At 40.8% G+C, this 14656-nt stretch overlaps 1 protein-coding gene across 6 annotated transcripts in view; it reads right to left on the bottom strand.

Annotated features, from left to right (window-relative positions):
* The window catches only part of pcsk5b (proprotein convertase subtilisin/kexin type 5b), a 79154-nt gene that overhangs the window by 42333 nt on the left and 22165 nt on the right, over positions 1 to 14656 (bottom strand). For all 6 annotated transcript variants that reach the window (XM_005473423.4, XM_025911996.1, XM_005473424.4 and 3 more), the window contains 4 exons: positions 12159 to 12247; positions 11151 to 11323; positions 7797 to 8009; positions 6122 to 6222 (listed from right to left, as the gene is read on the bottom strand). In XM_005473423.4, the coding sequence (XP_005473480.2) occupies positions 6122 to 6222; positions 7797 to 8009; positions 11151 to 11323; positions 12159 to 12247 (576 nt within the window). The remainder of the gene's footprint in view (positions 1 to 6121; positions 6223 to 7796; positions 8010 to 11150; positions 11324 to 12158; positions 12248 to 14656) is intronic.

Raw genomic sequence — 14656 nt, 5'->3', positions numbered from 1 at the left:
CAGACGGATCTCTGTTGTGAGAGTTAACAATCAGACATCATCGTGGGGGGGAGGGGAGGAAGAGGCGGCCGTTGGCGAGATGAAAGGAACGTTGGGAAAAACAAATCCAGTACAAAAGGTGAAGGGGGTTAAAAAAAAAACAAAGCAGAAAGATGAAATGTAAAAGTAGGTAAAGAAAACAGGAATATACAGTAGGTGGAAAATTACTGAGAGAAAAAATTACAGAGGGCGTAGATGGAGGGCATAGATGCTTGTTCCGTCTCTAGTTTCTTAGATCTCACGTGAGATCCATTACGGGATGGCAGCCATGTGTCTCAACTCCTTTGATGTCCAAATGTTACATTAAAGGAAAAACCAGGAAGAAGTGGGTCACCAAGTTTCCTGGGATTCCCTTCCATCTCATATGCTGGCCAGATGCTCTGTTCCCTCCCCTCATGTCACTCCCTCACCATCTGAGACCTCCAGAATTTGCAATTCTCCAAAGCTTTTGACCTAAAACTATGATTTTAGGTTTTCAACCTCACATTTTAGTGTTAGAGCCTAACAAAATAGACAGATATCTGCCCCAATCTCGGGCAGATATAGACAGGAACGAGACTTGTGGAGTTGCTAACATTAGAGCAGCTACCTGCAGTCTGTTAAACCTACTGTACAGAGTTTTGTTTCACCGCCATTTGGCTATGCTTATGATATATGCCTCCAACGAGGAAAGCAACACCGATGGTAACCTGTGTTTGTCGCTAATGGCTTACTTATTAGAATGAATGCAAGATAGATAGATTACCTCTTCCTAACGGTTTACCTGGTATACTGATTCATCCTGACTGGTGCATTATCATTACGCACCAATCAGGTTCGGCAAACAAAACATTTGTGATTTGTGTAACAAACCAGCGTAGGAATGTTACCATAGACACTATTTTATGGCCAAAATCTACCAGGAGACATGGAAAATTCAAACAAGAAGACTCAAGCATGGTTTACTTTCATAACGATCTTCATTTGAAGTTTTATCTATAGCTGCGCGATAATGCCACATGGCGAAGATGAGAACAAAATCCTCCAGTGATGATTTAGTACCTAAAAAAGGAGCTACTTCAACAGCCTCCAACAAAGCTCGGTACTTAGCAAAATGCGCAAGAAAAAAAAATTCTTGCTAAATATGGAAACATTAAACCAGGCAGAAAAATAAATAAATAAATAAATAAAGATAACATTTGAAGGGGGGAAAAAAGGAGTACAACCAAGCCACAGAGGTGGTGCTAGCGGCTGGTGCTGTGCGACTCAAATGTAAACAAATGACCCCACTGTAGCACTTGCTAGCTGCGCTCCACATGAAAGAAAGAGCAAACAGTGACTTTACTGACGCTCATGTTGGTAAAGCAGGACTATAAGCAGTTCGTTAAAAAGCTCCAACATCCCAGGTAGAAAATATTTGTGGGTTTTATTGTGTGACAATTTTGTTAGAAGTTTGAGCTACTTTAGTTATTGCTAATCATAAGCGTCATGCAGCTGTTTTATACTTAAAATTTCCAGGTAAACACACTACACTAGACTGCTGCTGGCAGCTTGTTTCAATAGATTCACACTTTAAATGTTGAAGTGTGTCAATGGTAACAGTAGCTCATTGAAAAAGAAAGAAAATGTCTTTTAATTACATTTATAAAGCTACTGCCTACAAGCTAAAGGCATCGATAAAACATTCACTACATTTTTAAATATTTATTCAGAAATATTGTTGCTGCTAATTTTCTTAAAATGTGATATAATTTGGGGGCCATATTGTCTACCCCCCTACCTCTATTGGAACCCCAAAAAACACAACCAGCTGATCCAAGCAGGGCAGAGCATAAGCAAGAAAATAACAAAACTTTAAAAATAAAATGCATGTGATGAATGTTTATGTTCCATGTGTCTCATCAGGAACAAAAAGATTTTTTAATATCCAATTTTTTAAAGTCTTACAAATTCTATACTCGTCAGGCTCCAACTTGGACCCAAACAAATCTTAGAATACTTACTTAAAAATAAATAAATAAAAACATCTTTAAAGAGCTTAGAAAAAAAAAAATCTGTCCAGCATTTCTTTCTTTCAAAACACTGATTTAATATAAAAGATGGACACAGTTTCTGGGTCTGATCGGTAAAACCAATGCAGAAACAAAATGTTTCTAGAAGGAAGTCTGAAGGTACGGCTTAGAAACGCCTCCAGAGACTTAGACGAGAAATTATTTGAAGCATCCTGTTTATGTTTAATTTCAACAATCGCCAAAAATTTAGCTTTGTTTCTCCTCTGATACTTCGACTTCTACCTCCATTTTTGCTGTTGAGGAATCCTCCCATAGATTTTAATTTCAGATTCTTTGACTTTGAACGCCCCTCTAATAATGTCTCTAGTAGTACCGCCTTAAACCTGCATTGTTTATGATTGCCAGCAGAGGTTGAACCCCCTGATTGGTTAGTCTCTTAGAAAATCTCCCCTCTGCCCCCCGTCATAAGAGCTCAATAAACAATCTCCTGATGGGTTAATGGGTCTTTATCGTCATTTTTGTGTCTTATTTAATTCCAGTGTGATGTTTAGTTTGTGAATTATGACCCAAATTGGAGTGAAGTAGGTGATAAATTATGTTATGATTTAGGGCAAGGCTCCCTTGTGATTGGCAAGTCTCTACTATATGAGCACGAAGCGTCAATGAGCATCTCAGTCTTTAGAAAGCACGTTAGGCACAAAGCATCAAGATGGTGTTCAAACCTCGCTCGAGGTCTTAAGACAGGACTTCACTAACCTAAAGCTGACACCACGGGAAATATAATCAAATTCACTTAATTATAAGAGTTTATAGTTTAAGCACTTTCTGCTGGACGTGAAGACGATTAGACAAAAAAAGGAGATTTTACAACACATTTTCTCTTTTTTTTCCCTTTTTAAATTTCTAGTAAAATCCAGAGAAAAGAAATCCCCACAATGCCAAGAATGCAGCAAGACATTTACAAGCTGTTACACATGCCCAAAACTCACTAATGCTCTCGATGAGACCAGACTTGTAACTGTAGAACAGACCTAATGTCTTAAAATAAAGTCAAGTAAGAAATAAATAAGGGATGGCAGCACAAATAAGTCCAATGAAAAGTCAGAATAATTAATGGTCAGATCAATATTAATAGGCTTAGCTGCCAGTGTGTAATTATGGGTCCATAAATGTTTTATGGTCATTAATTAAAAGTGACTTTGGCATCGTTATCTAGGCCATGACTGCCTTCCCATAAACAAGCCAATACTAATTAATGGAACAGCTCACATGCTGGGGGAAACCAGCAGCAAATCAGACATCTAATATAGGTTTCTTGGTGCTTCTCTCGAGCGTAATTATGGCTGAAAACACACAGGGGCAATCTGAAGGGAGACAGCTAAGAGCACAGTGACAGAAGAACGAGAGGCGGGTGAAGCAAAACACTCCATCTATTTTTTACCCTTACTTCAGTCCAGTGATAAGGCTTGAGCCTAAACAGTTTTTCATGCCACCCTCTTTAATTTTAAATCTGAAAATGTAGGGGGAAAAAACTGAAATCCATCTGTCCCTGTTTTGGTTTCTTAAAATCTCTCTGTAGATGAGGTTCATATGTCAGGCAGCTCATTCTCATTTCTTGTTCTTTCGTCAGTGAAGTCTTTTGTCTCCACGTAACTCTCTCTAACGTTTCTCCATTTTAAGGACACAAAGACCGGGTAAACGAATGAACATTTGAAGGGCTTTAAAAAGCTTGCCGTGCTAAATCTAGCACTCACTGAAACATCTTAAACTTGGCAAAATCCACAGAGAACAGCACATGGGGCAGTTTTCTGAAGTTTCCCGTTCCAATCTTCGCTCATACCGACAAAGATTGCCTCAAAACGGAGATTGTAGTGAAGTCTAGCATAATGGCATCTTGATGTGTTTATCACAGAGTTTGCTCGCCCTCATTCACCAGATAAGAGTAGATATGATCAGTACGAGACAGACTTTTTCTAAACCGTTTCCCCTTTTCGTCTTTCATCCTTTCCTCTTTGAATAAATAGGCATGGAGGGAAAAAAAGATTTTGGAGGAGTAAGAACACAGAGCATTGTGACTATAGAAAAGGCAGAGAAAGTACCACAGAGATGACGTGAATGCCAGCAAAAGAAGAAAGCAGGCAGACAAGAAACAGTGTGATAATCTTGTTGAGGAAACAGGCTTATGTGTCCAGCACTGCCTGGAAACGGAGAATATTTTTTACAGGGAGGATTTGGATTGGATTATCCAGGTTAAACGAAGTGACCTCAGCTAACTGAGCCGCTCAACATGTGATGATGGGCCTAATTCAGAGTCTCTGCACCTCCAATTCATGAATGTATCACAGACTGAGCCCCTCAACAGGTTTAAAGTGAGAACAGGCCGGCACAGAGCACCCAGGGCTTTGAGAAGACATGAACGCTTAACTGAAACCAACTGGGGGGAAAAAAAAATCCTGTTTGTTCTTAATATCTGTCTCTTATTTTTCTCATCTCGCTTCTTCACATTGGCACTTTAGTCAAATCTAACAAGAAAAAAAGTTCCTGGGAAAAAAAATGCCCAAAGTGTCCTATCTGCTTGTTACAAATAGCTTAAAAATCCAGTAAATCTTTAGTTTTGACCTTATTCTGCCAAATTAATTTAGCTGGCACAGTTTGGGTCCACTTGACCTGTTATGGCTCGGTCACACTAGTAGAATAAGACTGGATGTAAATGTGTGGTTGCAATCACTCTCACACAGGTCGACAAAGGTTTGCAAATAACTATTGTCTAATTTATTTTCAAAAAGAGTGCTAACACGCTAACATGTTGACTGTGTTGTCTGCTTCTAATTGGGGACTCAATTCAACTGGTTGCCAACTGGTTGTATTCTGTATATACTTGGATATAAAAAACTGAAGGTTGCTGAGCACCTGTGTCATTCGGCAGTTAAACCACCATTCTGCAGCAGCTGCGTCACTATTTGTGGAGGAATTTCTAAATTTTTGCTTCACATCTGTGGGCTTTGAACTGGGCTCTGAATGTAAGTAGTTTATGTGAATACCTGTGTATGCCAACAGAAAGAGATTTTCACCTTATCATGGTTAAATCTCTATATTATTGCAAAAAGAAAAAAAAATGCAGATAACGCAACACAAGCTGACAGCAGACTGATCGTCTTATTGCTGTTTGGTCACCATCACTGTCACACACCAGCGGAGTCACAGATCTGGTCCCCATCTTCAAAGCAACCGTTTCAAAAGCAGCAAGATCCAAGTTTGCTGCACACTGTTGCAAAACTTTTGGTTGTGCTGCCATCTCACTGTTTTCCCTACCGTTAATGTAACATTAGGGAGAAAGGTCATTACAAATACAAAGATGTTTACAGTGACAACGTCTCCATCAACAGGGCGCGAGGGGGTGACCGAACACACCAGCTCTCCAGATTTAAACCTGAATGGGAGATTTTAAACCAATGTGTTTGGCAGCACTCTTCTAATGAGGGAATGTGCTCATCCATCCAGCAGAATCAATGCCAAGGTCTACTGGATTTTCTTTTAATTTGTCACATATCCGTGGATGTTCAAAGCAAATTTTTGACACTCAAACAGGTTTTACAGCAGCTAACAAGCATCCTGTATTCATGCATTTTTTTCACCACAATGCACACTCACAAATATGCTGAGCTTAAAGCGCAGAAGCAGCAAATGTGAATGCATCACTAAACAGATGAAAGTTTATTGCACATTCAAAAACAGGCACGCGTTATTTTCTGGCCCACCGTCCAACAGTAAGTTTACACTTCACTAGATGTGCCGCTTAAACTGAAAACAAGCAGATGATCTGTTATCCAGTATGATCTCATCTTGTAAAACTCTTTACAGCTCCACAAATGTGGACTGATAAAAAGAAAGACAGCATTTCAGTGTAATTAAATGCATCTGTACTGCTGACTTTGACAATGAAAATCATAAAAAAAGGAAAGAAAAAAAGAAGAGAGCAACTTCACGTGGTCCCTTTTACACACCAAAACAGGCCAGAGGACAAGAAGACATTAGAAGGTGAGCACAGGGCAAAGGGATGAAGTGAAAGGATGAGGTTAAGTGGATCTTACTTTGCCTCCAGGGCCAAAGCAATTATCGCGGCAGCCATGGGAGCCGAGGCTGACGTCCCTGTGTGACTGTCTGTACACCGATGCCTCAGGTCTGTTGTGATCTGTGGAAAGAGAAGTGAAGAGAGTCAGAGGCAACAAAGAGACAGGCGCAGGATGATGAATCAACATCAAAGATGATAAAAGAGGATGAGGAATCAGAAAGCCGTAAGCAAACAATGAAGGAAACCATGAGAAGGGCATTACAGAGGTGGAGGAAAGGAATCAACAATGACAGTACCGGGAAGACCAGAGGGAGAAAAAGACGGGAAGAGATTGAAGTCATGAGGATCAGCAGGATTTAGACACACCTGAAACTCTTTAAACTACCATTCCAGCTTTGATACGCTGCCTTTCTATAGATAACACACACACGCACACACACAGAGACACTCAACACGCAAGCACACAAAATCACCAGATTCACAGGGAATAAGTTTAGTGTTAAAGAAGAAAGGAAAAACACCGTGTAAGAAGTATAAAGTAGCATAAAAACGTGTTATTAAAAAGCTGCATGTTCCCTTTGATTGTATGGACTTTAAGCAGCGAACTAGTCAGACAGTCAGTTAGCCAAGGAAAGCCTGGCTAACTTCCAGTCTTAGCCCTCATCAAAGGACCTTTTCTGGACCGAAAAGTTTGGGGGATTATCTGAAGAGACACACACACACACATATACACAAGAACAGAATGTGGTTCAATAGTATTAGAGTCGACAGGGCAGTATGTGCCCAAGTAGATATGCTGACACTCATATTTATCAAATATATGAAGTTCTACTGTGAACAAAGAGTACACAGCCAACGATAAATCATACACAGCATGCGTATTCAGGGGTGTGTGTGTGTGTGTGTGTGTGTGTGTGTGTGTGTGTGTGTAGTAGCATCAGTATGAGGAATGCAACAAGATGCTGCAGACAAGCCAACTCTAAGAGGCCAACAGGCACTGCTCATCCCAGCAGGTCAGCAGGACTGATGTGGTTGATCTGAGTTAAACAAGGTTACAAAACTGGACCTACCAGCACACACGAGGCCAGGTTCTTGTCAGGTTTTATCATGCTGCACCATACCTCCATCCATCCATCATTTAACTCTGTTAAAGGGGCAGCATTAAAAGTAGAGAAGCCTAAACCTCTCTTTCCCCATCCACCTCCTTCAGCTCTTTTGGGAGAAACAGACGTGTTCCCAAACTAGCTGAGAGAAATAATATCTGCAGCAAGTCCTGGGCCCGCCCTGGAGTCTCCTACCAGCAGGTCATGCCTGGAAATACTTCACCTGGGAGGTGCACAGGAGCCATATTGTATGCTTATTTGAAATTATACTATACTGGGTTTTCCTCCATCTATCCAGCCATCCATCACCAGTCATCCAGGGCAGCAGACTGAGCAAAAGAGAAGGGGAAGACCAAAGCATTCCCAGGCCAGTCAAGATACTAATCCCTCCAGTGTGTCCTGGGTCTACCCCAGTGCCTCCTCCTGTTGGACATACCCAGAAAACCTCACCCAGGAGGCATCCTAGGCAGACGCTTAAATCATCTAAACTGGATCATTTGGATGTGGACAAATAAATGTGTGGTGTTTGGTGCTAACTGAAATCATCAGTCATCACCCATTGGTGCTTATTTTCCTTCACTCAGTACTTACAATCTTTCGGTCGTAGTTCTCCCCGCTGCTGTAAGTGGTGGTCAGTGTAGACGAGCACTCCTCCAGGTACCAGGGCTTGCGTCCGCTCTCAGCCGTGCTGGAGATGGAGATGGTGTAGATGGAATTGGTGTAGCCGTCACAGGAGCAGTGGTCTCTGCTGCGCCCACCGTTTCCTGAAGCCCATACAAAGATGGAGCCACGGCCCTTCCTCCCCTGACAGGAGAAGAAACAGAGGTTTTTATTACAAGACTTCACATTGTCTTAGTACTTGGAGCCAGTTGCTGCCCGCTAGACTTTTGGCTTTATTTTAAAATGTTCTTTTAATGTCTTTTAGAAATGAAAGCGATAGATTCTGGGCTTTATGTGCAGAAATTATTGCATGAAGAAAAAAGGAAAAACAAATCTTTACCAGCAACAGCAAAAGAGCAGAAAAAGATCAGAAAGAAGCCAGACAGTTAAAGTCCTCAACGATCTTGTGGGTGTCTGGCAACAGAACTGATGTTATCTGATCCAAGTTTAGTAATCATAATGTTTTAACTGGCCAAATACTGTGGATGTGTGTGCCTGCCTCCCCCTAAAAAAAGAAAAAAAGATGTTGGCAATGCTAGGAGCCATGCTGTGTAAGTGAGGGTTTTTAGGATCTTGGACTGAGCGAGGTTCACTTCTGTCTTGTCACGTCACTGCAGCAGAGCATGCAGCATCGTTGACTGACTGACAGACGTTACTGGAAACTATTACGTTCGTTTTAAATTGCAATAATTGAGCTACAGGAAATTACATAAAAAAAGATGCACGCTTTCCTGAACTGTGCATTCCATTGTATCACGTCTGAAGTCTGACTACACTTCATTAGCAAAAACTATGAACTTAAATTTGTCAAATATTTTGTATGATTAAAAGGAATTGCATATCAAAAATAAGACATACAGTAATTCAGGCTCTCCAACTCTCTTAATTCCACATTTTCTACCCTTCAACTCCAATTTTGTTGCTTCTTGTTACTCTTGTACGCACCGTCTTTCCACTCTACTCAACGTTTCCATTTTGTTACATCCTAGAGAAAGATACCGTGTTATGCTCAGTATTCTGTGGCTTTTCTTTGAAATTGCCATGTAAACATCAAAGCAGTCACATAATAATGTGAAAAGAAAGCACTGAACAAATACCGACGATAGATCACTGGCATTGCTCGGCAGAAAGGAAGTCTTCACGACTTCAAGACGGGACGTTTTTTATGTGCGTGTTTTCCAGATTTTAGGCCCTGGTTACATGGGCGTAGAGAGACCGCCTCAACCATCTGAAAACAACCGGTTATAAGTAAACTGCATTCTTCGACTGACTGGTCTGCTGGAGGTTGCTGCCAGTGGCTGTGAAATCAGCTCCCGAAGCCCGAGCCATGCAGGCAAGTCAGAGACCTGTCAGTTCCTCCCTCCCTGCCGACCACTGATCGCTAAAGCAAAGTATGCATCCACTGCAGCACCGTATACCTCTTTGTGACAAATTTTACTCAGCAACTGCCAGCAGCCATTTGTCAGCCAGTAAGGGAATACTTCCCCTCCATTTGACCACAAGTTGCCACAGGACCGCCAATCGGTCTCCTGCGAGACTGCAGCCTTAACCGAGCGCCATAAACATAACACAAACTGAACATACAAATCTGGGTGTTCAGAACATTAAAAAAAAAAAAAAAAAAAAAAAAAAAATGACAGTCGTATTCAGAAAATCTTCCTAATTGAGAGCCCATGTTAAGGGTGAGCCACACACTCACATTAATACAATTTTACCTCAGTTTTTTCTTTTACCATTTCAGTTAGAAAATATACTTCCACATTTGTTCCAACTCATTTTGATCTACACCGCGAACCCAGCGGAGACACGCTGAGGATGTCACAGTCAAAGTTCACCCAGGAGTCAGCAGAAGAGATATCTGACAAACACACAGGTGCTAAAATTCACAACGTTTGTCAAGACACACTCGCACAATAAGCACACTGACACACAGAGACACACACAGACACAGAGCCGGGAATAAAAGGTAGAATGGAGTTCTTCAAAAGGGGGCTTCTGTCAGGCAGCGATAAGCGAGTGAAGCCCCTCTGTGAAGGGAGGGTATCAGACAGGAGCAAATGCTGACAGATGAGAGGGACGGAGAGCGCTTTGAAGAGCAGGTATGAAAAGAAAGAAGGGGACAAAGAATAAGAGAGGGCGATGAAGGAGAGGAGAGAGGTAATACACGGGATAAACAGCATTCATAAGCAGCTGAGAAAAATAAAAAAGCAATACCTCCACAAATAACCTTGATTAAAAGTTTTATTCATTAAAAAAAAAAATAACTGATCGAGTCAAATTAAAACAGCACTTCAGAAAACTATTGAAAAAAAAAATCCGCAAATGTTTTAATGGGACCTCCCTCTTACAAAATATACACAGGCAGTCTAATTAACACCTAAAACAACAATTCCCATTCAAACAATCGCACTTAAACTGGCACAAGCCAGGGTATCTCCCCACAGCTGTCAGTGTTATTTCTAACACCTCGGCTCTCTGTGATAAACTGCCACTTCAAGATACGCACAAGTACTTGGTACACTCACAAACATGCCATTTCCACTCAGGCTCAAACAGTTGGTGGGCATGCAAGGACACACGTGCCCTACCCATACCAGTGGGACAGATATCCCCCTCACCTCACCTCATCTTAAAGGCCAGCCTGTCATCAACAGGCTGGCCTGTTCTTCTAACACTCACAGCCTGTTCCATCACTCTTTTCCTTCTCTCCCTTCCTTCCTGTTTTGCGACACGAGTCTTTCATTCTCATCTTCTGGATTCAAGTTCGAAAATTTAAAGGTCCATATAACCGCTGACCAGCCCCACCGATTCCCCTCCCTCCCTGGATCACCTCTCAAAAGGTCAACATCTGCTTCCCAGAATGGAAACAGCCACCTAAAGTAAACTTTTAATGTTAATGAGCACATTTGTGAGACAACCAGTAAATGACTTCACCCCACTTAACCTCTGATATTGCTTTTTCACTCCGCTCAGCCGACATCACAACACCAGCTTGCAGTTATGCAAAACAGGCTATGAATATGTAAATGAATATATGCTAATCGAGCAGAGCTGCTCTCTAATGTCCGGAGGAGCTTCACAGGTAGAGATAGCCTGAGAGCAGCTTGGACTACAATTATATTAGCGTGAAATGCACATCTGCTTTGAGTGTGTCTTTGTGTGTGTGTTTACATCTCTTCTTGCCACATGAATACTGATGCCAAAGTCCTGTTTAAACAATGAATCACATGTTTACTTGTACATGTTTCTCCATGTATATGAGAGTCCATGTGTACGTGTACCCACCGTGCGGATGCCATTCTCAAAGGCCTGCCTGGCCAGAGTTGCTGGTCCATCCACGGTCTTTCCATCATCATCGGGTCCCCAGCTGGCGCTATAGATGTCGATGTGCTGTGGGTTCAAGCTAAGAGATCTGGCCTCCACCATGTCTGTTACATCTCCATCCAGCATTCGCACACCTGATGCATAAACACAGAAATAAAGCATGTATTTGATCAAGTTAGATCAATATCTCAAGAATCTACAGAATAAGCTATAATAATAAGAAGAAGAATAAAAAATAAAAAGTAAAAAGTTTGTAAAACCTCTATAATTTCAAGCATCTATGGAATTACTCCTCATAACACGTGGTCTGATTCTCTTTCAACAAACAACTGGTGAAAAAACGAAACTAATAACAGAAAAATAGCTGAACCTTCATTCAACACTGATTAATTACAGTTCAGGGTCTGAATCTGATGTGAACTCAAGTTATATCCTCTTTCAGCATAAGGCATGTTGAGCACAATGATTCATGTGTCACTAGTTGGTCATACTGTGTTCATCTATAATTGTAACTTGAAGGAAGATGTTTTTTTAATGCAACATTAAAAATATTCAAAAATGTCATTAATTACATTTTTAAAGAATTAGGAGAAACACATATGTACAGCACATTTGTGCTACGATTTCTAATCACATTTCAGTTGTCGGGTTTATAATGAAGATAAACAGAAGCAGGTAACCTGTCGGTGAGATTATGATGTGCATGAGATATTAAAAAACCCCTAACATTTACACCAACACAGTGACAGTGAGCCAGTAACTCTGCATAGGTTAATGACAATCACAAAAGCAGTGAGACCAGAAGAGACAAAGTTCAGCAGTGGCAGTTCTCTTCAGCATCCCTTGAAATGCATTAGAGGTTCTTAACTCTTAATCACACTAATAAATGACACCTTATGACGTGGGTCTCTGCTGAAAGATGTCATGTCAAACATTGTTGATAAAGTGCAAATATAACACATCGCTCACCTCCTATTCTGGCATTGTAGGCAATTCCCACAATGCAGTGGGAGTTGTTTGCAGCTGCAGCAACTTCACCCGCACACCGTGTGCCGTGTCTGGGGAAAGAGTGGGAATGAAGAGCTTATTACAAAAATCTAAACACACATACACACACACACACACTCTCACAGATCATGTAACTGAGCTGGAGAATGTCCCAGATGAGTAAATATATACACAAGCAGGATCACACACGCAAACCACCACATAAACATGCCGCATCTGAAAGGGAATGAACAGACGTGTAACCTTGCTTTTTCATAGACAAACATGTACATTTCTGCTGAAGTAATCACAAACTATACGCTTGAAGTGTACAAATGTAAGAAACACTACAAATATTTCTGCAATTCTTGTCTTTTCTTTTCCCTGACAGAGGATGAAAAAGTAGGTACTTCATCATTTGTAATACTATCAGGACAAATGTTTGGAGTCGTCAATGCTCCCCAAACGCACGCACACACAGGTCCTTTTGTGATATTTTATGAGCACAGCATGCAAGTAATGTGCTCCCTACGAGCACACAGGAAATAGATTTAAAAAAAAAAAAAAAAAAAAAAAATCTAGTATGTTAGACTGCTCACACTTCCTTTTACAGTTAAAAATACACACATGTAGACACAAAAACACACACAGACACACTAGGGTAACATTCCACCAGTAACTGCAGTGGTGACAATCGGCCCAGGTCAGGGACCAGCGTAAACAAACATGGCATGTTTGCGTCCGCCGCCTGCTCAAAAACACCACTTTCTGGATCGGCACAAACACACTCACACACGCATTCACCTCCTGCAGAGAACATCTGCATCATCCCGCCTCCCCCTTGTCCCGGAAACAGCTCTGACCGTTGCCACGGAAACCCAGCATCTAGCTATCAAGAACACCCCCCGACCCCAGGGGAGTCAGAGCAAAGTTTGCTCCACAGTTACATGATACACTCAAATTATCTTTAATCACTATCCTCACTTAACTAAGGTGCTGTGTTTCTGCTACTATTGATCTAAATTTAAAAAAAATAAAAAAAATACTTATAAGCAGAAAATCTATATTGCTTCAACATTAAAGGTTTCCAAACTTTTGGGGTCACAGTTTTGGGGGGGGGGGGGGGGGCACTTTCCCAATTTACAACCTCATAAACCTAACCTTCAATTTTAAATGTTTTCAGACTAAACACTTCAGATGTATGTGCTGTGATGTGTTACAATGATGTCAGAGTTTCTGCTCGTTCAAACACAACATGGGTGAGAACACATTATGCTGGTTTTGTTGCTGTAAATGGTTCCAGTTTGCAGATTTGCACTTGAAAACAGAGCGTAGTCCTTTACAGCAAATTATTTTGGGGATCCTTTTGTCAATAGTCATAGAAATGCTCAAATTTTAAGCATTATGTTTTACATGATAGGCTGTTTATCAAACCGTTTCCACTTGACAAAGCAACTTTAACATGACCTTCTTTGTGTCATGCACTGGATCTTTTGATTTATGCTCAATTTAATCCAGCCCAGATATTAAATGCATATACCATTTGTAAAGGTCTGGTAACCTTCAAATACTGGATGCCCTCAGAAGCCTACAGAAAAGTTAACACAAATGCAGCTGTGAGGGTTAAAGTATAACACATCAAATGGCTGCACATCAGTGATAGGCCCCTTTATCAAAGTTAATGAGCCAAGCTGCTGGCTCCTTTTTTCAAAAAGCTTCAACAGTCCCCCACTCAGTTCACTTCACTCCAGTAATCCATAAAATCGTCTGTGTGGCCGTCTCTCCAGTCTTTGTTTGCCTGTATTTTCCATTTTCTGCACATCTGTGTCACAGCCACTCAGGGTCTCTTAGTTCACCCAGAACTATGCAACGTTTGTGCAATGAATGACACTAAATGGGGCTGTTTCAAAAGAAGACAGAGTTTTGACTTTTTAACTTTGTAAAATTTTTAAAAGGACAAAGCCATCAGATTTGTGTGTTCTCGTTGGTTCTTTATGAATTAGGCTCGATATAATCTCTAATTTTTTGTTTTTTATTTTTCTTGGGATTGTTTAACCCCAATCCATCTGAATATTATTACTAAATCTTACATTTTCAAGTCACTTCATCTAACAGAGTCATACTATTGTATAAATAGTGGTAACATCAAAGCCAGCAAATGGGGATCCTAAAAACCTATCATCCTAATTGTAGGTTAATGAATAGGTTAAACAAAAAGAAAAATATTGTACTATAAAATTTTACCTCCTTAACCTAATCTACAGTGTGTAAAATCTCACCAGTTTTCTTACCCCTCCCAATTCCAGTGTGTAATCCTACCTATGGTGGGCCCACCACAGTAGAACAAACAACTCCGGCCACCATCTGTAGTGAGTGTAAGCTGTCAGTCTGCTGTTTACCTCAGACATCAATATGTGCTCACGTTCAATTACTCAAAGAGCCTGTAAAATTAATTCGTGAAATTAGCCTGAAAAAACTCA

Source organism: Oreochromis niloticus, linkage group LG12, assembly GCF_001858045.2.
Source record: "Oreochromis niloticus isolate F11D_XX linkage group LG12, O_niloticus_UMD_NMBU, whole genome shotgun sequence".
Lineage (NCBI taxonomy): Eukaryota > Metazoa > Chordata > Actinopteri > Cichliformes > Cichlidae > Oreochromis > Oreochromis niloticus.
Note: the sequence above shows the minus strand (reverse complement) of the source record. Positions and strands in the feature narration are given on the sequence as shown.